At 45.0% G+C, this 25,044-nt stretch overlaps 1 protein-coding gene across 3 annotated transcripts; it reads left to right on the top strand.

Annotated features, from left to right (window-relative positions):
• The first annotated feature begins 1,482 nt into the window (after nucleotides 1-1,482).
• LOC115561271 (glycerophosphodiester phosphodiesterase domain-containing protein 5) lies at nucleotides 1,483-25,044 on the top strand. 3 transcript variants are annotated; one of them, XM_030381189.1, is made up of 18 exons: nucleotides 1,483-1,729; nucleotides 11,908-12,231; nucleotides 12,690-12,795; nucleotides 13,266-13,369; nucleotides 13,830-13,923; nucleotides 14,153-14,212; nucleotides 14,308-14,406; nucleotides 14,649-14,742; nucleotides 15,037-15,182; nucleotides 15,894-15,976; nucleotides 16,934-17,084; nucleotides 17,460-17,678; nucleotides 18,416-18,573; nucleotides 20,068-20,215; nucleotides 20,624-20,706; nucleotides 21,443-21,522; nucleotides 22,175-22,228; nucleotides 22,853-25,044. In XM_030381189.1, the coding sequence occupies exons 8-18, from the start codon at nucleotides 14,688-14,690 to the stop codon at nucleotides 22,957-22,959; spliced, it is 1,284 nt and encodes a 427-aa protein (XP_030237049.1). In that variant the 5' UTR covers nucleotides 1,483-1,729; nucleotides 11,908-12,231; nucleotides 12,690-12,795; nucleotides 13,266-13,369; nucleotides 13,830-13,923; nucleotides 14,153-14,212; nucleotides 14,308-14,406; nucleotides 14,649-14,687; the 3' UTR covers nucleotides 22,960-25,044. The 3 variants fall into 3 exon arrangements, with proteins under 3 accessions (XP_030237049.1, XP_030237048.1, XP_030237052.1); XM_030381188.1 differs by having other exon boundaries at nucleotides 11,900-12,231; XM_030381192.1 differs by lacking the exon at nucleotides 22,175-22,228 and having other exon boundaries at nucleotides 1,487-1,729; nucleotides 11,900-12,231.

Here is a 25,044-nt window from a genome sequence, read left to right as displayed (position 1 = left end):
CTAATCAATGAATCTACTAATCCCCACTTCAGAAGTGCTTTATACAACAATCGACAGAGTCCAGTCTATCAGCCACTCAATTGCTTTCCCATGAACATAATCTGTTTCCCTATCAATTATACAATGTCCAGCTTGGGCATTGTATAATTGATTGTTGTACGATTGTTGTATAAATCATTAGAGGACAAAAGCTACCTAGCCCTTTGTCGGCTGCGTGCTGCATTAGATTTTTTGGAGTGTGTGAAAAGGCTCAATGTGAGATGCCTGCAGACATCAGCCTTGCCAGTGTTTGAGTTGGCAATAAGCCTGGAAATATAGGCATGTACCAACTCAGTGGGCTAAAATTAGCACACGGCAGAAAATATGGCAGAAAGTGAACTTGTCTTATTTTAATGCGGTAGCCATTCTTTGTGTTTTTTGGGGTATGTAAGTGGCACATAAAACACTATTCAAAATGGTTACCAACCACTGGTGCTGTAGGTGCTACACATCAGAGGGGAGGCCGTCGGTTGGTCCCAGGCCTGTATAATAAACCACACATTCATGTCATTCCATCATCTACACACACTGTATAAATCTTGACACACACATGTGACACATCTGCACAAATGGTGACCCCACACACACCGTCTCACCATCCATCTATCCATCCATCAATCCATACATACACACGTACACGCATATAACATACATACTTTAAATACTCAAAATGGCACAGCCCTGATCTTAGATATAAATTCAACAGAGCCCAGAGAGAGAGATGTAGAAGTAGGGATGGAGAAATACAATAAAGTCCTCCAGCCAACAGCTCAAGTCAGGATGTATTTTGGTTTGTGCGCGTACGTGCGTGTGTGCGCGCGTGTGTGTGTGTGTGTTTGGTACAGCTGCTTGTAAATATTTATCAACCTCCATGGAGCCCATATAATTAATAAACAGCGCCCCCCTCCCCTCCTGTGGGACGCATTATTAACTCCTATCGGAAGGAGGAAGGGGCGTCATTCACTCTTGTCCAATAGGAGGCCGAGCTACTGCTGCTAATTAGAATATCTTACACTCGCTCCTAATTGGCGATTTTAAGACCATGGAGACCCAGTGACGTCCCTCTAACTTGAATTTTTGTTGTGTCGTGTGTGTGTGTGTGTGTGTGTGTGTGTGTGTGTGTGTGTGTGTGTGTGTGTGTGTGTGTGTGTGTGTGTGTGTGTGTGTGTGTGTGTGTGTAACAGCCGGGTTATCTTACAGCTCCTCTATATTTCACTTTGTTAGGAGGAGTCGTGTCTCCCATTGTCCCCGTGCGGCTGCTACGCTCACAGGAATGGATTTGTCACCGCGCTAATTTGATGAGAGACGGCGTGAGAAAATACACAAACACACACACACACACACACACGCTCACGTGTTGTTTTCTTGTTGTTGCTCTATTTTCTTTATTTTTATAAAAAGCTGCCTAAGACGCGGCCCATGACGATGGACCAATAGGAGCCACAGAGAATGGTACTCCGAAAAAGGGAGGAGGGGGGCGGCGAAGCAACAGGTGGGAGTTGTCTGCCGCCTCGCGCCGCTCTGCAGTTCGCTCCATTCACCTGGCAGGCGCGCGCGAACGGTAATCACCCGCCGCCGTCTGTCTCTCTGCACGAGGCTGCGGTAAAACTGCTCTCGCGCGGCGCTCTCTTCTCTCCAGCCTGACGGAATAAGCCCGAAAGAAGATCTCACGTTTCAACTCTCTCTCTGGGTAAGAATACCTCATGTTTTTTCTCTGTTATTATTATAAACGTACGATTTAGTTCACGCTTCGTTGTTGTTGTTACTTTACATGACCTTTGGCTATTGTAATGTACCAGCCTCCACCAGCCCTGCGGTAGCGGTCTTCTCAAGGGTTTAAACGTCCCCCTTTTGAGTAAGTCAGCGTTGTCGTTTAAACGGATGTTTTTTGTGGGGAAACGGCTTCATGAAGGCTGTGGTCACTGCGTATCTTGCGGTTGTGTCTCGCTGACGAATCAGAAAATCACGTTTAGTGGTGGGCTGAGCAGTGAGACGGTTGAATTTTGTCCAGCTGTCCTCGGTTGAGTCGACGTTTCCCATAGGTTTGCGTTGTGTTTCAACGCCGGGCTGTGAGCCGTCTATGCGGATGAGAGGTGATGGTGGGACGGAGATCAAATAATAGCACCATAAGCCCTTATGAGAATGGACATGAGGCTTATTGAGATGGTGGTTCTTATTGAGATGGCACTGTCGCCTATCATTATTTAACTATTGTTTGGTAAAGTTGTATTCAAGGCAGCCTACCAAACCTCCGAACACTGGAATGTATTTTTCTTATTATGATTAATGAACCACTCAAAAAAGGCGTGTATAAATGCTCAAATTGTCGTTCGCTATTTGCAAATCTTTTCGAACAGTGGCGTTTTTCTTTTGCATTATATGACAGTTCTGGCTCAAGAATTGGGTTAACTTAATTTAAGTTGTCTCGGTGACCTAATACATCAATTATGTTGAATTGCCTTGACTCGTAAGCTTTTTCATGGGTGATTAGCGGCGGTCTTACTCTGTGTGTCGGCGTCACATAGCTACCATTGTCTCCATAATAAAAACACATTCTGTGGCGAAGTTTATTAATAAACCTGTGTGTGTGTGTGTGTGTGTGTGTGTGTGTGTGTGTGTGTGTGTGTGTGTGTGTGTGTGTGTGTGTGTGTGTGTGTGTGTGTGTGTGTGTGTGTGTGTGTGTCTCAGAGAGAGAGTGTTCGTGCGTGGGTGTTTCATATCCTCTCTGCAACTTGGTGTTTGGTGTGTGTGTGTGTGTGTGTGTTTCCTATGTGTAGCCTATGGATGGGAGTGCCCCGTTCATATGTTTTTCTTCCACTAAAGAACTGAGGGGGTATTTGAGGCTGCCAGTGCGGATGTCGTCACCGCGGCCCTGGCTCTGCGTTGTTAGGGCAGCAGTGGGGCTGCTGGCTGGTGCCGCTGGGGGGATGCTGTAATGGGGGTCCGTTGTGCGTGGCGGTATGGGGGAGCTGTAAGGGCTGCAGTCAGAGCCTGGCTGTGGGGTGATGCAGAGGAGAGGCACTATAGTCAGCAGATGGCTGATACCCAACAGACAGAGCTGTATTGTTGTTGTAGACCTGTCTCTCTCTCTCTCTCTCTCTCTCTCTCTCTCTCTCTCTCTCTCTCTCTCTCTCTCTCTCTCTCTCTCTCTCTCTCTCTCTCTCTCTCTCTCTCTCTCTCTCTCTCTCTCTCTCTCTCTCTCTCTCTCTCTCTCTCTCTCTCTCTCTCTCTCTCACTGTGTGTGTTGAACTATCCCTCACTAGCTCTCTTCTCTGTCCTACGGTCTGTCTGTCCGTATGTCTATACACCTTTTATCTCTCTCCACATAGACAACAACCCTTCCATTGTGGTATGTGCGTCTTTGCCTCATGAAGTAAGGCTTTACGCCTTGTGTACACATGTATGTTTTTGTGGTGCGGATGAGCTATAGCTATATATCCCTGTTGTTTACACTAGAGTGATTAAGTGTTTTCTGTTGGTTTCTGCTCCGTCACGAAGCGTTGGGGCTTGACAAACAATGTCTTCAAACACTGAACACTGTCTTTCTCCGCCAAACTTTCTGTTGTTGCATTTCCCAGGGGTGAGTTCGATATTGATTGTACGGCATTGATGTCTGCGAGACAAAAAAAACATAGCTATCAGTAAGGCTCCATCAACAGTGAGGAAGGAGCCGCACCTCTGCATTCAGAAGCTCCGGGAGAGAGCATCTGGATTGTAAAAATGGTTTCTGAGGGCTACAGCAACCAAACACACCGCCTTGTTTCAATACACTTGTGCTGTTACTGTTTATGTAGTTATTCGGCAGACAGCTTTATGCGGAGCGACCGACATGAATTCCGACACTGGTCATTAAGGAGCTGGTCGGGGCTTGTGCATTTGCTCAAAGAGGCCTACAGTCAGTCTGCGGACATTGGGGAGCGAACCCAGTACACTTTTGACCATTCCCGTACTATACTGCCCTAGGAGAGATAACGATGGATGTCTACAAAATAGAAGTTACGCCTCGATGTGCCAACTACACGACGAGCCCAGGGAGCAGGAGGGAGCAAAAAACATTTTCGGCTTCTGTTTTTGTTTCATTGCAGAAGTTGCACAGAAGAGCAGAAGTACAGCAGTGTTGTCCTGTACAACACCAGACCTCAATCTGTTCAGTCCACCGTGAGCATGGCAGCGTCACGCTGGAGATAATCCTCTCGCTTCTGTTTTGATGTTTTCCTTTTCTTCTGTGCACTGGTTCCTGCCCCCCTGACAGGGAAGAGACCGAGATAAACCCAGTCAATATGGAGGATAAACTAGATTAGAGACGGATGGGATTGTGCGGATTTCTAGATGCGTGTGTATGTATGCACCATCTCCCTCAGTGCTGTTGCTGTCGTTGTTGTGTGTAGCAGAATGCTTGCGGTTTCCCTCCACGTGTTGGTATTGTGTGGGTAAGCTCCCTGAGTAATCAGGGTTTTTCCTGAAATCCAATCATTATAGCAGCTGGTTGCATCAGGGCTTCATTGATTCAGTACCAAGCTGCCTGGCTAGACGACGTATAGCCACCTCGGTTGTGGTAACAAATGTCTGGACTCTCTGACTGTCATATACATGTACATAATAGACGTTATAATGCGCTGGTTTATGTCTTTGGGTCATATCAATTGGGAAACTGTCCACTTTGAGATTAAAGGCACGGTACTTTGTTGAGGTGGACTTTGGATAACCTGTCCAAGTCAGATTAACTCCCGGTCCAGAGTGTCCCGGGGGGGTTTCTGGGCCTGCTGTATGGATGTGGCCTATCGCCAGCTACATTCACACCTTGTGTGACTCATTTAGTCCTGGGCCGGGGTGTCAGACGGAGTATATCATATCAGCAGCACCAGAACCAGTCAGTCGTTCAGGCGGACATAACGGATGGCTAACCTAATTCCATCCAGGCTCCATCGCTCAACTACAAAAGAGGAAAATGTAATAAACAGCCCGGCCAACGTCCTTCTTCAGCTAATGTGCAGTCCCAGGGCTGCGACTGCTTGGATTTTTCTGGGGGGTAATTCCAATTATTTATTTACCCCTGAACCTAACCCAACCGGAACCACACCCAACCCTTTCCAACCCCACAATCTCTATCCTAGGACCTCAATGGAATAATGTTGATCTTCAGAGCTATACCTATCTTAACTTTAATAATGTGAACCATTGAGCTGTGTTCAGTTCACCTACCGTCTTTAATCAAAGTGTTTTTCTGCCTCTGGTAACTAGATCCACAGAGAGGCTGTGATTGAAGGCGTGACGTCTCTCCCTAGGGTAGGGCAGGCCTTGAGCAATGTGCTCCCATTAGCTGTGTGTTAAATAACACACAGCTAATGCATCAGAGTGTTGAATCCCATGTGGCTAGCCTGGAGAACCTTCTGAAACACGCTGGATCATGCTTCAAATCATTCCATTAGACTAAGCATTAGCAGCATGGCGCCACATGGCCTAGCATATTAGTAGCATGGGCTTTCATACTATAGGATGGCATATCCTATAGAGATTCATATCCCTCAGGGTCAGATCATAGATCCCAGTAAGAACACGTGGGGACAATGGATAGTGAAGTCAGCGCTCGCAGCATTGGTGTGCGTTTTTGCCCTGGTGTTGTGGATCCCACCACAGTGAGAGACATGCATGTCAAGTTGCCCTTGATGAAGCACTCCATGGCCTGGGAATGGTCGCTGCCTCCAAGGGCCTGGCAGCGTCTGCCCACCGCTCAGAGAAGTGGGTTAAAAGCAGGGGCCACATTTAGAGGGAGGGAGAGGGAGAGAGGGGGAGAGAGGGAGAGAGGGAGGGAGGGGGAGGGGAGGGAGAGGAAGAGACAGAGAGAGAGAGCAATAGACTTGTTTGAGTGTGTGCGTGTGAAGAACACGTTTTGAGGACAGAATGTTCTCATTCTGGGAACCAACTAGGTACTGCCAGCCTCAAGAGCAAGATTTGACTCATGCCTGCCAGGATTTAGGAAGAAGTTTAAAGATGAACACTCTATAGTAACAAATAACATGTAAGTTGCTTCTTTCTGTAAGGTATCGCACCATATACCTTTTTTTCTGCATATGTCAGATATATTCTTGAGCATGCCCGCTCATTATCTGGAAATTAAGTTTTGACAAATTTCCCCCACAACTGCAACAAAAAATGTTGTTTTTCTCACATCCTGGCCAAAAAGCCTTGCTGGCCCTGAAACTATACACTGAGCGATGCATTCTTCCATCATACCCGGCCTGATTCTGTTTAAGTCCTGCTCTCACAAGAGGAGTTGGGGAACACTGTCCAGCAGCACTTGGAAACACGCACACACGCACACGCACACACACCCCATCTTGTCCGTTTTAAGTAGAACAGAAACAAAAACGGCCTAACCCTAACAAAAATGTATATTATTGAACTACATAACAGCTATTGAACTATCCAATAGTTATTTAACTATACAACAGTTATTGAAGTATGAGTTATTTACACCCCTTTTTGATTTGTTTTGTTAATTGTTTGTCAATTATAGTTCTGGCTTAGTTTTTAACTACTCTAAAGCAATCGTGAATTGATGTCGATGATGTACCACGTGGCGGAGACTGGCGGGATAGAGGTTTGATTACATTTAATCAGCAGGTGGCCTATTCTTAACTAGCAATTGATTAGACATTAGGCTTACTGTTCTGTGAATCTTATACCAGAGGAGGTGTCCCTCGCCTATTGACTGTGGTTTGCGTACTGTTGTACTGTTGTGTTGTGGAGTATTATAAATAATATCGGCCATTTGTGGAAAGCTTTCAAACCTCCGCCTATGAATGTTTCTCCTCAGACGCCTTGGTGGGAAAATGGTTTATTTCTAAGGGTGGTCCAGGGTTGCTTTTCTGGTCTGAAATACAAATAACCTGTTTTCACATCCCAGAGATTACACTGCTTCGGGATATTTGGTCAAGGGCGTTACCATGACAACCATGTCCACTTTAATATTTGTTGTAAGGTCTTTGCGTTCACTCATGTTCATGATATTTAAGACACTGAAACATCTTTCTTCTAAACAACAAAGTCCATTCTTCTGTTCTTTACTAGACCAGTTCCAATCCTTTGTTTGTAATTGAACTGCTACGAACTAAGAACGAGCCATTTAGCTTATACAGAGAGGTTCTCTTCAAATGACAATTAACTGGTTAAACATCCTATGAAATTAACTGGTTAAGTTAGTATAGTAAACGTATATATTTTAAGAATAAATGCTACCAAATATTTTTGAAGCTTTACGCAGTAAACGGTCATTTTACTTTTACTCAAAAACAATGGTAAGACTTATTCACAAATTATCGTCGTATAAACACTGAGCAAAACACACTTAAAAAACAAACTGAAAAAACACATTGAGCAAACACCCCAATTTACTGAGTATACATGGAGGAGGAATATACAACGGTGTTGTATCGGTAAGAGGAGGCCAGAGGAATGGACATTCGAGAAAGACCAGGACAGGGAAAACCACTCCTGACAAGGAGGGGAGACTCTTATGACAATTAGAAAAAGGCAAGAGAGAATATCGGCTCAAGACAGGGGAACACCATAGATAAAGAACAGAGACAGACTAAACAGATAGGGTGGGTTGCCCTGTCATACACTGTCAAGAATAGCCGCCTTTCCTAACTAGGCTTCCTTTGAACCGTTCATCACCTTCAAAGTGTATTAGAGAAGACAAGTTTGCTGTAGTTTAATATGATGCATGTCATACTTGTTATCACATCTAATCACTTTGTTAGGTTCATCTTCGTCACATCACATCACAACTATTTCAATATGAATCCACGCAGACACTAAACCTTCCCTTAATAATCAAACGGGGAAAGTTATTGTTTTACAATGTAGAGCAGGGATTCACTTTTTGTTTGATATCATAGAACACTAAAACTCTGGAGTAAATTTCTAGTGTTCTAAGGATATTGCACGTTTTGGGTTTCTGTGTTTCCCCCAGAAAGTGTCTTAGTCAAGGTGGTCAAGTATTTTTTGTACTGTTTTCTTTCCCCTACGAGAGTTTTGTGCTTTTTTAATGCATAATAATTAATCTAATTTATACATTGGTAGTCAAGGCGGGGCCCTATTGTTGTTAAGACGGCCACCTTAACCATACAGTGCTGGGGGGAACACTGGGTTTATATCGCCTGTTATATTGGGGCATCGCTGGTGTAAAAAGCAGCGACCATCACCTCTCTCCTTGTCTTTGTCCATATTACCTTCTCAGGTTCTTTAGTGGGTTCTAGAACCCTCCCCACCACCAACCTGACTCCTAAAGCCGGGACCGGGTTGAGACCAGAGTGAGCCGAAGGGTGTTTGAGTGTGGATCAGTGACTTTTGTTTAAACTTTACCCATCACATCCTCTCCGTCCACTTCCAAAATGTCTAAAGGAACAGTTGAATAGGGACGGCCGAATGTATAGAATATAAATAATAGTAAAGTACAAAAAGTACAATAATATTTCTTCTTCTTCTACTCTGCTTACCACCAGCTCTCTCATACATAACCTTAATGAGGTGATAAATGAATCACCACGACCAGACCCAGCCACCGCCCAGCCGTCTCTTTCTGCTGTCATCTCTGATTTATGCTGGCCCTCCCCGCCCGTCCTGGCGCGACGCTCATAGCGTACAGCACGGCTGTGGGCTGGGTCTGACTAATGACCCGTGTTTGACGTCATCTTGAGGGTCACGTCCATGAAGGTGTACACCTTGACATGACATCATGTCCTCAGAAAGCAAACAGCTCGCCGCTTGGCTAGAACCGACTTGGCTGGCTGGCGTGTGTGTGTGTGTGTGTGTGTGTGTGTGTGTGTGTGTGTGTGTGTGTGTGTGTGTGTGTGTGTGTGTGTGTGTGTGTGTGTGTGTGTGTGTGTGTGTGTGTGTGTGTGTGTGTGTGTGTGTGTGTGTGTGTGTGGGACACACACACACACACACACACACACACACACACACACACACACACACACACACACACACTGTCTGTGTCAAAAGACAGGTGTCTAATTGTATTGTGCAGTCTCTCCCTGCTTAATATCCTCCAATAGGATTAAAGCTTGGCTGAACGGCAGAAAACAACATCAGTGTCTCCTTATCTGTTCCCATGATATATCTACCTTCTTTCTATTCCTATTTTTTCTACGTTCTTGGAAAGTAAATGGTTGTCTGTGGGTTGCAGTGCGTGAAGTTTGAGTGGGAGAGAAAAGCTAAGCAAACTGCTAAGTGAGGAACATAATTGTAATGTCAAACACTTACATCTCTATGGGTCTGTCTCTCTGTGATTCTCTGTCTCGCTATGCATAATTCGGCCTCTCAATTGTGTCATTACGCACACACACAGACACAGACACAGACACACACGCATACAAAGGCACACACACACACACACACACACACAAAGGCACAGTATTTTGCGGCAGCGATAACAGAGGTGATGTCACCGTTTCCATGGCAGTGGCGGTGTGACTCGGCTGGTTGCCGCACCGCCTAAAGTATGGCGGTTGCGCTTTCCTTTGATCGATCTCTTGAAATAAAACCGACATTTTCATCCATTTACACTACATGCTGGAAGAACAGCAAGAGAGAGAGGGAGAGGAAGAAGAAAATAGGATTTACTTAGAGGACAGGGATGGATGGAGGGTTCAACATGACACACAGACAGACACGTGTTACCCACAGGAAGACTGATGGGATGGGAGGTAACTGAAAAGTAACGTAATTGTGTTTTCAATTGCTGCGAAAAAGACTTAACAGTCCAGCTATAGATACATAGATGTAGGTAGGCCTTCCACCTGTTGCTTACCGATGAGTATCCCTCTATTTATAGTACGGTTTTGTTAAAAACGAATAATAATATTTCTGATTGGTCAATTATTGTCTGTTATTTTTGAGTAGCAGAGTGCAGCTATAAATAACACACAGTTGCTGGGGATGCAGTTACCCAACCATAGATTCAGGTAAAGAAAAATTTGCGGAAGCAATAAAATCCTAATTTTTTGTAGTTATATTTTCGGTCAAACTATTGATTTCTTTAGTTAATCATTATAACAGTTTTAAATCTGATTTAAAAAAAACAATAACGTTGTTCTGCCCCCGCTTCATTGTGTGTGTGGCACGGTCTAGCCTGGTACAGCTCGGCAGATAGCTAACAGTTTTCCCTCATAAAGAATGAAGCAGCTTGTTTCCTTTCCAAACTTTACTCAGGAAGCACCGTTAAACTGGACAGATACAAAATACATCTCAGTATCTCATACAGACGTTGTTCAAGAACAATATTCATATATTGTCTGTTTAAAACGTTTCATAACAATCAAATAACACATGCGTGATAGGGCTAACGTCTATGGGAAATGACTTTAAGATGCTCGCGATTAGCATAAAAGGATCAAAATATACATTCTGAACAAACTTAATTCCCTTAACAAAGGTTTTCATTACTAGTATTCAATGTCAAGATAACTGTATGACATGTACTTACAGGCAAACGTGTTTTCTGGCCAACCAATATAAACGGGAAAAATATGTGACTGTTGCTTCACCATGCATCGTTGAACTACGGCAAGACTGCTATTACAAAAACATTGCGTTACAAGTTGACCACTAGAGGTAAAATAAACATCAGAACAGCACAAACGTAATACAGGTAGATGAAAGTGTCATTTGTAAACACATTTGTGTAAAAGCGGAATAAACTATGATGAGATGTCCGTGATGGAATTCTTACATTGTTTTCCCATGAGGGATCATCATGGTATATTCTGTAACATCTATAATGGATGGGGGGGCCGGGAGACACCGGTCATTCATTACCCTCATACTAACCATCTGTGTATTTATCAAAGACCAATATCCTGTTACAGTCAGGCACTCACACATGCACTCACACACAAGCCCACACAATTTTGCACGTCAACCCACACAGGTGTAAGCTAATTATATTGAATTATCAGATGGTATCTTTATGTGGAAATTGGACACACACAGACGCACACATTAACGTGACAATGTATTGCTGTGCGATTTCTGTTTCACCCACAGCACATCCCTTAACTCAACCTGGCTTCATGAGGAGTGTTGTTTGAAGCAAGTCAAGCCACCAGCTCATAAGGTCGATCACGACCCGATGGTGTGGGTACCCTATAGTGGCAAGGATTAAGGTGTCTTACACTAGCTTGAGCCCATTGGATTGACCCGAACCATATACTTTATAGTTTTCTTGGTGGTTTCAGGGATTAATGAGCTTGTTTTAAGGTTTCTGGCTGGCTGATTTATTTGGTGGCTGGCTTTCTGACTAGCAGGCTGGTTTCATTGAAAAGCTGGCAGCCTATATACTGGCTGGCTGGCTAGCTTGTATACTGGCTGGCTGGTTAATTGACTGGCCAGCTGTATTGCTGCTGGCTTACTGACCACATGCTGAACACATAGGCAGCGTTAATGGTACGGCAGGTACCAGAGAAGTGGCAGTTTGTTTCGAGATCAGGAAGAAATCCAGGATACAGAAGGATGGATTATTATATATAAATAGAACAAATAGAAGATAGAGGTGTGTGTGTGTGTGTGTGTGTGTGTGTGTGTGTGTGTGTGTGTGTGTGTGTGTGTGTGTGTGTGTGTGTGTGTGTGTGTGTGTGTGTGTGTGTGTGTGTGTGTGTGTGTGTGTGTTCTAGTTTACATCAACTTTTCCCTAGTCACACACACACACACACACACACCGCTTCTTCTTCTTGTAGAGAGTGTTGAAGTGTTTGTAAAATGTATAACTTTTGAATGGGGAATGTATGAATTTATTATGTCTCTCTCTCTCCCCCCCTCTTTTGGTATCATCTCTCCCCCATCTCTCTTTCTTTAGGTGCCCAGACGGTATTGGCCATCAACAGACCATCCTTTGCCCTCTCTTCCCTTTTTGTCCCCTTATTTATCTTTAATCTTCTTACTCTATCTCCCCTTCTGTACCTCACTACATTCACTCTTTCCCTCTCTGTCTTCTACTCTCCCTCTCCCATCTATCACTTTCTCTCCTTCTCTGTGTCTCCCCCCTCTCCCTCTCTCTCTCTCTCTCTCTCTCTCTCTCTCTCTGGCTCTCTCCCTCTCTCTGTGATGCTGGCCTGTGGGTGAGTGGACGCCCTTCACCAGATTGAAGCTGGGGAAGTTAAAGGTGGTGCGGCGGCAGTTGCTGCAGAGGTACACACCAGCACCCTGACACCTAACCTCCGGCCCTTACCCTAACTCTAAAAGCAAACTCTTAAACAGAACCCTCAATCTATGAACAAACCCTGAAACCTAACTCTGACTCTAAAAACCAACCCTGAAACCTAACGCTAAAAACAAACCCAAAGACCTACCCCTAACCTTTTTCTGAATACTAACCCGACATCTAATCCTAAACCTCACCCTAACCCATTGCCTTTTCCAAGATGGTTACCAACCTGGACGGGGCATTACAGCTTTACCTATTACCTTACCCCAACCCTGCACACGGCACACTTCAAAGAATGGCTTTGATTGGTTGGCATAACACCCCAGTTGCTGTTATGCTTGCTTTGGTCATCTGTTTTTAAACCAATCATTGATCTTACAACGGGCAGCACAGTAGATCTCCCCAAGTTGCTAGTTGTTAATTGGTTAATTGGGGGTTTCAGGTATGAACACCAGCCGCTAGTCTCCTGCCTGGCAGGCCTCTACGGTTGCCAATGGAGACGGTACCAGCGAGCAAGGGCACAGCCAGGGGAGGTCTGCTGCAGCAAGGTACACACACACACACACACACACACACACACACACACACACACACACACACACACACACACACACACACACACACACACACACACACACACACACACACACACACACACACAGTTCAGTTGGAGGGGATGTTGCTGATGGGGCAGAGGGGAGTAGGGGGTATCGATTCCCCATGCTGGCTGTTCTGCTGACTCCCATAGCCATCGGTGCTGATGCCCCTCTCTGTACTGGGAGGTGCCTCCCCACAGAGACAACACGACTACCTACAAACTGACTGACCAACCAGCGATCCCCCCCTACCTGTAGATCTGACAACCTGCGTAGTGGCACACCTACCATTCTACCACCAACCTACATGTCTGCCCCCCTGCCAAACAACCCAACTAACACCTTACTTACGTGTGTGTGTGTGTGTGTGTGTGTGTGTGTGTGTGTGTGTGTGTGTGTGTGTGTGTGTGTGTGTTCTGCAGGTGGAGTGTGGCAGTTTTGGCCTCCTGATCCTCACCTTCTTTCTCAGCTTTGTGTTCCTGTACTTCTGGAGCGAAGCGCAGAACGACTACAATGACTTTGACTGGTAGGTCGGTCTCTTGCTCTGCCTCACTCTCTGTGATTAAGCACCCTTTAGAGCCTGTGGCGGTGAAGTAATCACTTTGATGCCCACTAAATGCCTTTGTTTTACCATGACATTTTGTGCAACCATAAGACTTGCCAAAGTACATATTCTTTGGCATGATTGAAAAAAGTATTTGTTCCATTTCCTATCGCATAGATCCGTATTTAATAGAAACATAGACACACACACACGCACACACACGCACACACATTGCTCACATGATACAAAATAATTAATTCTGTCGTTGTTATAGACAATGTTGTATAATAATTGTTATAGACGTCGTTGTCCTGTAGAACTGAATTTTCAAGTCACTTTTGCTTAGCTTTCTGGAGTGGTTTAACTGCATAGCTAGATTTAACCAAGCAACTGGCATGTACGGTACTGACCCAATGGCTTTCCTGGTTCTCTGGGGGTCCAGGTTTAACTTTGGGACTCTGGGGTTCTGGTTCCCCTGGTCTCTGGTTCTGCTGGGCGTGGCAGCAGCTCTCTTCACCTACATAGCCCTCTTATTGGTACGCACACTTGTCCCACGATACACACATGCACTATTTTATGTATACATTCTATTATTGCATTATATTCATAGTAGTATGTATAAGAGTTTAGATACTATTATTATAGTACCTAGGTATTTATACATTATTTTACTTCTTACTTGCGAATTGGCTGGCGCCCAACTGACCCATATTCCTGTGTCCTGATACAAAGACTGATTGCTTCTCTGTTGTGGATGTTACCCAGGTGCTGGCAGTGTGCCTGCTCTCTGAGGGCCAGAGACTTTACCTCCACTGGAGCCACAAGGTACACACAACACACATTCACACACTCACTCACTCACTTACTGACTGACTCACTCAGAACACACACACCCTTACCCTTTTTTGGTATTTCCTCAGATCGGTATCGTGGTAACGCTGGCGTTCTCCGTCACGGCAACGGCCATTCTCTCTGACCTTTGGAGCAAAGAATGGAAGACCCTCCTCCTCTCCCTGCAGGTAGGGTCACCCACATGCCAATCAAACAACAAACCAATTAGATCTGGCACACGCGTCGCATTCCATAGAGTGGTAAAATTGATAGCATATCATGTGTATTATAGCAGATATGGGGAGATTGGATCCCATATGTCAAACTAGATAAGGAACAACAACTCTGGTATATATTAGCTTATTATGGTAACCATTGTCTAATGTAGCCTTTTGTTGTAGCATCATCTCTCTCTCATCTGATTGGCTAGGTGACCGCCCCCTTCCTCCATGTTGCTGCCGTGGCGCTCATGACCCTCTTGTCCTGGCCAATCGCCTTGCACTTCTTCCGCATGAACAAGCGGGGTAAGCCATCTTATTGGTCATTGGATTTAATTGATTAGATGCCATGTTGGACAATATTATGTTAATGTTTTTCAAACATTAGTGAGCTGGTTGCATTTGCAATCTATGTACAAAACAAGACTTATTTTATTTTATGCACCATTTGCTTTACTTCGTGTGTGTGTGTGTGTGTGTGTGTGTGTGTGTGTGTGTGTGTGTGTGTGTGTGTGTGTGTGTGTGTGTGTGTGTGTGTGTGTGTGTGTGTGTGTGTGTGTGTGTGTGTGTGTGTGTGTGTGTGTGTGTGTGTTCTCTCAGTGCGCCAGGTGGCTATCCTGGGTTTGTACCTGTCGGTATTGTTCTCTCTGTACCTGGTCCCTCTGGGGATGTACTCCCCCTGCATTAAAGAAGCTGGCACCCTGGGCCCGCCCCCCTCTCTGATTGGACACAGAGGAGCACCAATGGTGAGCCTGGAAGAAGCTAGATTTTCAGCACTTTATAGAGCTATTGACAAATGCTGAAGTTAACCTACTTAAACTTAATATAATAAACCATGATCATCTAATCATCAAATATACTACAACAACGAGACCATATTGCAGACAAAAATATTTTGATAATGGCAAACGCATTCTGAATTAATCTAGCTAGAATGACTCACAGAACAGCGCTGGGGCACATTATTACGATGTCCATACTTTAAACTAGGACATCCCCTGGTTCCCCAACAGCACCAACTCGTATATGTAGGTCATGGCAGACACAGGGCAACACTGGCCTATTTAAAAAATGCAGAAAGATGCAAAAGAGATGCAAATTAAATAAGCCAATTAGATCTGGATCAACCGTTACTTTTCTTGGGGGACAATCTCAAAAGAGTGTTAGGAAGACGATAAGGTCCTAATAGACAGCTTTTCGTAGGTAGTCCTCGACACAACTCCCATCTTATCAAACACCAGTGTGCCCTGTACAACCGATCATTTTCCCTGATGTTGGTTTTTATTGTAATGCAGGCGTCATCGCCTTTTATCAGCTCCAATATAAAAACTGATTCATACCTCCTGTGCGGTCGCCGGTCAGACATAAAAATAGTTATTCAGAGTTAAAATCAGTCTCTTTTCCATCCATTTATTGTGTGTGTGTGTGTGTGTGTGTGTGTGTGTGTGTGTGCGCAGTTGGCTCCTGAGAACACTCTCCTATCATTTGAGAAAGCAGTGGAGGTGGGCGGTGAAGGCCTGGAGACCGACGTACGGATCAGGTGGGCACAACAACTGTCCCCAGTATTCAGCGTATCATAACGTCATGTGCTTCATCAACGCATATATCCACCCCAGGCGAATGGTATTGGGTTTGAATCCCAACGTCCCCAGTCTGCGTTAAGGTGTCCATGAGTAAGAAGCCCTGAGTGTCCCAGTCGGATCAATTACTTCTGTCTGAGCAGCCCAACCATCCCTAGCTCTGTGATCCAGTGCTAATCACAGTGGTCAGAGGTTAGCTTGGCCACCTGCCTCGGTGCTAAGGAGCTTAGCACGCGCTAATCCAATTAGCTGCTAGCGTAGCCATTAGTCCTAGCACGCAAGCGACGGATAGCGTTAACCTGCCTTGATCAAAATGGGGAATCGGCATGACTCAGTGTAACCTAGGTGGCCTTGTGGCAGTCTATCCATGTAATTATCTCTGTGTGTGTGTGTCTGTGTATTAAGGCATGACGAATGGATTTGTGGTTTGATGTGTTGGCATCAATAAATATGCTCACCTTGCAATTACGCTGTGAAAAACAAAGTCCTTGTTGTGACATTAAACAGGCAAGGGTGCGTGTTTTGTCTGTATGGGTTAGCATACACGCGCATGCTTGCACACATTGCTGTGCGTGTGTGTGTTGGTAGCACACATCAATGAGATGAAGGATTGTATGAAAGCCACTCTGTGCGAGTGCTGCCGTGCGCTGAGTGGGCCACATGTTTATCGATGACTTTAATCATTTGTTCCTCTCGTCTCCTCTATCCTCCTCTTCACTCGGACTCTATCCCTCCCTCCTCTCCATCCTCCATCCTCTTCTTATGATTGCCTCACACGCACGCACGCACGCACGCACGCACACACAAACCAACATAATCACACAAACACCCACACCAACATACTCACACATACATCCCCCCACCCCCACTCTTTCTCACACCCACACACACACACACACACACACGCGTGTCTACAGTTACGACGGTGTTCCCTTCCTGATGCATGACTCCACCCTGCGGAGGACCACGGACGTGGACAAGGTGTTCCCCAACCGCACCCAGCAGGACGCCTCCCTGTTCACCTGGGCCGAGCTGCAGCAGCTCAACGCCGGCAACTGGTTCCTCTCGGTGAGACGCGCGCACACAGGGAACCCACGCCGACACGCACACCCTGCACGCACAACGAGAAACAAACACACGCACAGATGAGGAACAAAAAAGGGAAATTGCTGTCTACAGATCAGAGACAGAAGGGAACACACGGCTCCAAAGAGAAGCCTAAATACGAACGCAACAGACGGATGCAACACTAGAAAAACAAGATAAAAGAGAGACGATGCTTTTATATGCATGGTTAATGCTTAAAAAAACACCTTCAGGGCTTTCTCCTTTGTTGAATGATGTGGGTTTGAGCAAGGGAGATTAATGGTCTTAATCCTTCTTTCTTTCTCTCTTCCTTTCCTTCTTTCTCTCCCCCCCGCCCCCCCCCCATCCTGGTCCCAGAGGGACCCGTTCGGTACAGGCTCCTCCCTGAGTGAGACGGAGCGCTCCAGCATCCAGAACCAGTCCATCCCCTCCCTGGCCCAGTTCCTTGAGGTGGCGGCGGGCAGCGGCAGACTGGTTCTGTTTGACCTGCGCAGGCCACCGTCCGGCCACCCTTACAACGTGTCCTTCATCAACACCACTCTGCAGGTGGTCTGGGACAACATCAACTCCTCGCAGGTCAGCCCGTGTTCAGACACGTTGGGTCGTTTTTGCTATTGGTTTCTTTATAAATGTTGGATGTTTTTTTTGTTGATTATTTATTAAAGTTGAATTATTAAAGTTGCAATCTGTCACATTTCCACTAGCTCATAGTGAGGAATGACATAGCTGTAGTCAATGCTAAATGATAACGATTTCAATAATTGTTATCAATAAAGTCACATCCTGCAAAACAACAAAACATCATCTGGTCCGAAATACTTCACACTCTCTACTGCCACAACGCTGCGTTTGAGTCTCTGTGTGTGTGTGTCTCTGTGTGTGTGTCTCTGTGTGTGTGTCTCTGTGTGTGTCTCTGTGTGTGTGTGTGTATCTGTGTGTTTGTGTCTCTGTGTGTGTGTCTCTGTGTGTGTGTGTTTCTCTGTGTGTGTCTCTGTGTGTGTGTTTCTCTGTGTGTGTCTCTGTGTGTGTGTGTGTGTGTGTCTCTGTATGTGTGTCTCTTTGTGTGTGTCTCTGTGTGTGTGTCTCTGTGTGTGTGTGTGTCTCTGTGTGAGTGTCTGTGTGTGTGTCTCTGTGTGTGTGTGTGTGTGTGTGTGTGTGTCTGTGTTTGTGTCTCTGTGTGTGTGTCTCTGTGTGTGTGTGTCTCTGTGTGTGTGTCTCTGTGTGTGTGTCTCTGTGTGAGTGTCTGTGTGTGTGTCTCTGTGTGTGTGTGTGTCTCTGTGTGTGTGTCTCTGTGTGTCTGTGTGTGAGTGTAGGTGCTATGGCTGCCCTCAGAGGACAGGGAGACGGTCCAGGCTGTGGACCCAGAGCTGCAGCAGACGGCCGAGGAGAGGGGCCCAGTGCAGAACCTGACAGACAGACACATCCGCAGGCTCAACCTGCCCTACAGCTCCATGTCCGAGCAGCAGATCAGGTCGGCTGATACTCCGGTCGGTCAGAATGGATGACTGCCAGTGCCAGCAGAAGGGTTCCCTGAGATCTGCTGAATGACTCAATATGCAGACTAACGGATCACACAAACCTGCTCTATGTTTCAACAGCACTTCGATTATTGGATTTCCATCAATTATTTCCGTATATAAAGTATTTTAATATCTTTATATTTGACTATATTCTGCATTTTAAGATTAATAATGGCATCACAATAGGAGTTCATCTTTTTTAAAACGCTGACTTTGATATAGTCAACATAATTATTTGAATGCCTTCATTGTCATTCAAACACCGCTGATTACATTTTGACCAGAGAAGGTTCTTAAAAGTATTTGACCGCCTAAACACCGAGTCATTGGCCTGCATCTCCATCTCCAGTCAGTTCTGTCTGGAACAGCACAACATTTCCGCTGTCATATTTTCATATTCAGCTCAAATCTGTAATTCACAGGCCAACAGATGATCATTAGACTTCAAAGGCTGGGCTCACGCTTTGATCTCACCCCATCAACCTCTCATAGTCACTGAATCGGAAGCATTGTGTGTGTGTGTGTGTTTGTGTGTGTGTGTGTGTGTGTGTGTTTGTGTGTGTCTGCTGGGTACTGCATGATTGACAGCCACTTTAATACGTGCTTTAGATGATATTCTTCCTCTTTCAGTCGGTTGTGGCTCCCTCTCCTTCCTCTTGCCTCCTGCTCTCACATCTGCTCCTCTTTTCACCCTCCATCTCTTGCGTTTCCGTTCTTTCCTCCCCCCTCTGATTCCATGTCTCTCTCTCTCTGCCTCCTCTTTGATACTTGTCTCTCTATGTTAATCGCAACACGCTTTAACGACACGAGTGTTTTAAATTATACAGCACATCTCTCTCTTCCTCTCCGTCTCTCTCTCTTATTTCTCTCTAGTTCTTTTATTTCTCTCAAGCCATCCTCAGAGGCTATAGCGATGTTGACGTGGAGATTGATATAGCTTAATCTCTCTCATCTCTCTCTCGCTCCCTCTCTGTTGGTACGGCGTGTCTCTAGTCAACATATTCATATCAACAGGCTCTAGCAATAGGAACGCCGATAATGAAACAGCCTGTGCTTTTAAGATCAACATCTCACTCTCACTCCCTATATCTCGCAGATCTATTAAATTCAAAATGGCCTTATTGTCATGGGAAATAAACATTCTCATTTTCAAAGGAGTAACAAATTGTAACATTTCCTCTCTCTCTGTCTATTGCTCTGTCTCTTTCTCTGTCTCTCTCTACCTCTCTCTACCTCTCTCGGCCTCTGTCTCTCTCTCTCTGTCTCCCTCTGTCTCTGTCTTTTTCTCTCTCTCTCTCTCCCTCTGTCTCTCTATCTCTCTCCCTCTGTCTCTCTATCTCTCTCTCTCTCCCCCTCTGTCTCTCCCTCTGTCTCTCTCTCTCTCTCTCTCTCTCTCTCTCTCTCTCTCTGTCACTGTCTCTCTCTATCTCTCTCGTCCCCTGCAGTAAGTACTGGTCGGTGAACATCAGCACTAACCTGTTTGTGATCAGCCAGCCCTGGCTCTACTCCCTGGCCTGGTGCGCTGGTGTCCACTCCATCACCACCAACTCTATCCATCTGCTGTCCCACCTCAGACAGCCCCTCTTCCTCATGGTGAGACCGCCCATCTGTCTGTCTGCCGGCCTGTTTGTCTGGCAGCCAGTCGATCTGGCTGGCTTACTGTATGTCTGTCCACCTAGCTCTCTATCTATCAGTCTGTTTATGTATCAGGCCAACTATCCTTCTAACTGTCTGTCTTAGTTTACTGTATTATTGTATTACATTTTTTAGTGAAGAATAAAATACAACATGATAATACTTCAAAGATAATACTGAATAAAATTTGGGGAGAGTAAGAAAATAAAGTGCAGAGGATAAACATTATGCTGTTGGGCTTAGTGTGCTCCCTCTCCCTCTCTCCTCGTCTGTCTGTCTGTTTGTCTGTCTGTCTGTCTGTCTGTCTGTCTGTCTGTCTGTCTGTCTGTCTCCCCCCCCCCCCCCTGTCCATGTTTCTCTCTGCAGACCCCAGAGGAGTACACTCTGATGTGGATATTGACCGACGTTTCGTCCACCTTCCTCATCACTGCCGTCTTCATATTCCACTGGTGCGGGATGAACACACAAGGACATACGTGCAAGCACATGAACACTCACATACATAGATACATGTACAATGTACATTATATTCCATACAAAGCCGGCTCTATCATCTAATCACAAACTATCGTGTGTGTGTGTGTGTGTGTGTGTGTGTGTGTGTGTGTGTGTGTGTGTGTGTGTGTGTGTGTGTGTGTGTGTGTGTGTGTGTGTGTGTGTGTGTGTGTGTGTGTGTGTGCGTATTTTATACCATTGTGTTTGTTTATGTAATTTGTCCTTATTAACTTTTTTAGAATCTCTGCCTTCACACCTGGGTTTAATTTCAACACCTGGGTCACTCACTCACTCACTCACTCACTCACTCACTCACTCACTCACTCACTCACTCACTCACTCACTCACTCACTCACTCACACACACCTGAACATGCACACACGCATAATCAGAGATGATCAAAGTTAACTGGACACAAAATGTCTGTTGCAATCAGCAGAACACACACACACACACACACACACACACTCACACTCACACTCACACTCTTCAGTTCACAGGGTTCAGTTCACAGGGTTCAGGTGTTCTCATATAGACAAACACACAATTTCTGACCCTGAAAAATTATTGCAGCTGCAAGTATCAAAGCTTTTCCAAACAAACACACAGATTCCCTGACCAAACACAGATTCCCTGACCACACACATATTCCCTGACCACTGTGGGGTCTGTGATGTGTTTGGTCCTTAGGTGGAGAGAGAGAGGTCTACCCTTCTGGTCCGGGAGTCGCCAGGCCCACGAGACCGGCCCCTACAGCAAGTTCAGGACAGGTAGGATGATAACATCTGTTTCACTGTGCTCCTGCATGTAGTCCCGGTCAGACCCTGGAGAAGTCCCACTGCTCTGGGCTCAATGTCAAAATGTCCCAAATAGGGATTTTTGGAGCTATTCTGTAGTGTTGCATTACAAACGTGTCCATCGCTGCCTGTATTACCGTCTTAAGGAGAGAAGGCCATTGGCAATGCAATAAGCTATTCCTACATTATTGTAGAAATGGTCGTCAGATGGTTACTACTAGAGCGTTAAAATAAACATCCAGTGGAAAAAATACATCACATAATGATGAACACACCTTTATAAGACCCTATCAAAAATCAAAAGGGCTCATGTGACACAACAGGCAATAATAATAATAATAATAATAATAATAATAATAATACATTTAATTTAGAGGCGCCTTTCAAGACACCCAAGGTCACCAATAGTCACCAATAATAATAAGGTCACCAATAATGCTGGGTCTCCAAGGAGAGACTTCCTCAGTGGTCTTACATACTTCCTTTTGTTTCAATGTTGTCTGTCATTGCTCTTGTTTGTGGTTGTTTAATCAGTGCATGCTCTATGTTTGTGTTTCTCTGCATACCTTCATTTTGACGTGTGTGTGTGTGTTTCCCTGTTTGTGTGTGTGCGTTCGTATGCCAGACTCGTCAGAGGCGATCTGTATTCATTGGAACCAGCGCCATTCCATCTCTCCCAGTGAGACGCTGGTTTCCCTTCCTATGACCTTCGACCCTTGATCCCCATGCACGTACTTCCTGCATGTCAACCAATCAAAATCCTGTGTGTGTGGCTCCGCACCATTCCTGCCTTACAGCCAGCTGAGCCTCCATTCAGCCGTACGAGACCACTTTGTTGGGTGGCGGGGGGGGGGGGGGGGGTTGGAACCAAGAGGGGAACTTTGAGCCTCATGATGACTGGAAGCTTTCCACTCCCCAGACAGCTCTGCACGGCCCCTGCTGAAAGCCTGTGTTGGTGCACTGTCACTACAATGCCTGTGTGTTCTCGCCCTTCACCTGAAACTCCAGCTGTTCCTCTCCTCTGCACGGCTTGCCTCCACGCATGTTTTGTCTGTGATGTGTTTGTCATACACTGAACCGATCTCCCGTGGACCGATGTGTGTGCATGCCTCGACGCCGAACCTTACCCCCCCTTTGACATGCCTCAATATGACCATTACTGGAACCCCCCCATCTCTTTACTATATCCTGTCTGTTTACTATACTCCTCAAGATCACACTCTGCACGACTTGCACTACACTACCCACAATGCCCCGTGCCGGGTTGAACTTTCAACAGAAACCTTTTCCTCCGACTTTGCAGAGCTGAGCGACGTTTGGTCCATCTCGAACATCGTCATCCGCCCGGATCCGCAGGGCTCCCCCACACAGTCGGCCACCCCCCACCTGCCCACCATCACAGAGGAGTGACTCACCCACAGAGAGGGGGAGAGAGGGGGAGGGACAGGGAGAGGAAAATATACGTTTAGGATAAGAAATATACTTTTTTATATGTAAAAAAAAGAAAGAATAAGCAGTCTGAGTCAGCGTGGGAGGATAATAAATGACGGAAAGAAAATACCGGCAGAGTACTTAGATTTGAGAATATAATTCATTGCTGTCATTCTCTTTTTCTCCACGCTTTCATTGGAAGGCTGATGGTCTGCTGCAAAATACCTGAACTGTCAAACCTCGTCCCGTTTAAGATGGGACACGGCTTTACAGGCTAATTATGGGCCCATGTTGCTATGAGGGCCATTTCAAAACGTAGGAAGCTTCGATTTCTAGCTAATGGGATTTTTTAAGTTATGAACCAGAGGAGACTAATACATGCTTGGCTTCACACAATGTCTGATGAGAATGCACAAGGACAACTATTAAAATAATAGGCCTTGCTTTATATGAATGGCTTTCATTGGCTTCACTTTGAGTCTATACTTTATTAAAAACCCTGATGTTCAAATGGATACAAACAACACAAAATGGCTGCCATCAACATTTCATCTCAGAGGAGAAAAAAAAGGAAAATCTTTAATCAAAGTGAAGGTCCGGTCTTAACTGGAGCCAAACATCAGACTCATTGCCGCCCCCTGTGGAACAATTTGGATCTGCAGCTACTGAAAAATACCCTGGAAAAGAACCGAAAATCCTCAGTACGGACATAAGTTGCGACAAAGAAAAGCCTGTTATCCTTTTCATTTGCTATACTGGTAGGATGAATGTATTTTTTTTTCCTCCAAATGTTTAATTTGTTTGTCTTATGCATTATAGGTTATTAACAACAATGAAGAGTTGAGAATTTTTAATCCATGTGTTGGGTCAATTTACATAAGACAAGTGGAACACCATCTGGTCTCTACCAGGCTGAGGACTGAGAAACTAAACTGGACTATACGGTCTGAGAAAGTGTGAATCATAAAGTATTGCGTTTGCGAGGAAAACCAAGAAGGATGTTCCATACTGGGCGATGGCTGGATCGCATGACCTTAAGAGCTTCTCCTGAGGAACAGGCCCAGGGCTCTCAATGCATGGTGGCCATGCCATCTGCCTCTTACGCTAACCTGTAGTAGACCACCTCTCCTTATGGGCCCTCGAAGGAGCAAGGAATTGAAGTATTCAAATAAAATAGAGTTCTTATACATTTTTTTCCCTTGTTTTGATATCCCAAACTAGTTTAGTGATCCTAAAAGGATTGATTTGAGCTTGTTGTACAAATTTGAGTTGTTAATGTTCGCCAAGTGCCGTTAAGAATGACCCCCTGCTTTGTTTTTTCCCAACGAATTCAGTACCTTCAGAAAGTGATCACAGCACATTGGTTTAGCGATCCGTCATAGCATAGACTTCATGTTGGCCTATCGGGCAATACTGCAAATAAATACAATACAGGGACTACTGGACCTCCTATCCACTTGAATGGTAGAACAATGTATGTAGTAGACCTCGACATGTACATAATAATATGTACATTCTGTATTCTGTATCTATTACCATGTAGTACTGACTAACTAGTCTGGTCAATTTGCTGGATTTAACTATGCTATGTGTGTATATGTGCTCAGTTTAGACGATGTTTAATCATGTAAAACCAACCAGAATACCCAAACAGAACAAAATGGTGATCACATATTACAGACGCAATAGTTCCCGCTGCTAAATATTGTGGCAATATTCAGAAGTATTTGACTACTCTTACTATTGGTCAAGTGAAAGGCATAACGGCTCTTTCCTCTTTTCCTCTAGATATCTTTTAGTTTGAAGTAATGTTCACATTTGTCTGGTTGCACACTGAGAGTATTTGATACATCCTCAGTGAAAGTATACGTGAATAGTCCTTCCAACTGAAGGAACAATTTATTTAAAATTATGCTTGGCAACTTTAATGTACAACAATACAAATGGCTGCTTAGATTGCGTTTAATGTCATTCTTGAATATGTTGTCAAATGTATCATATTCTGTACCAAAGTCATTGTTTAAGAAAAAAAGTTTGGTCAATACAACTGCTTAATTTTGTCTA

The sequence above is a fragment of the Gadus morhua genome, chromosome 16 (genome assembly GCF_902167405.1).
Source record: "Gadus morhua chromosome 16, gadMor3.0, whole genome shotgun sequence".
NCBI classification, from domain to species: domain Eukaryota; kingdom Metazoa; phylum Chordata; class Actinopteri; order Gadiformes; family Gadidae; genus Gadus; species Gadus morhua.
Note: the sequence above shows the minus strand (reverse complement) of the source record. Positions and strands in the feature narration are given on the sequence as shown.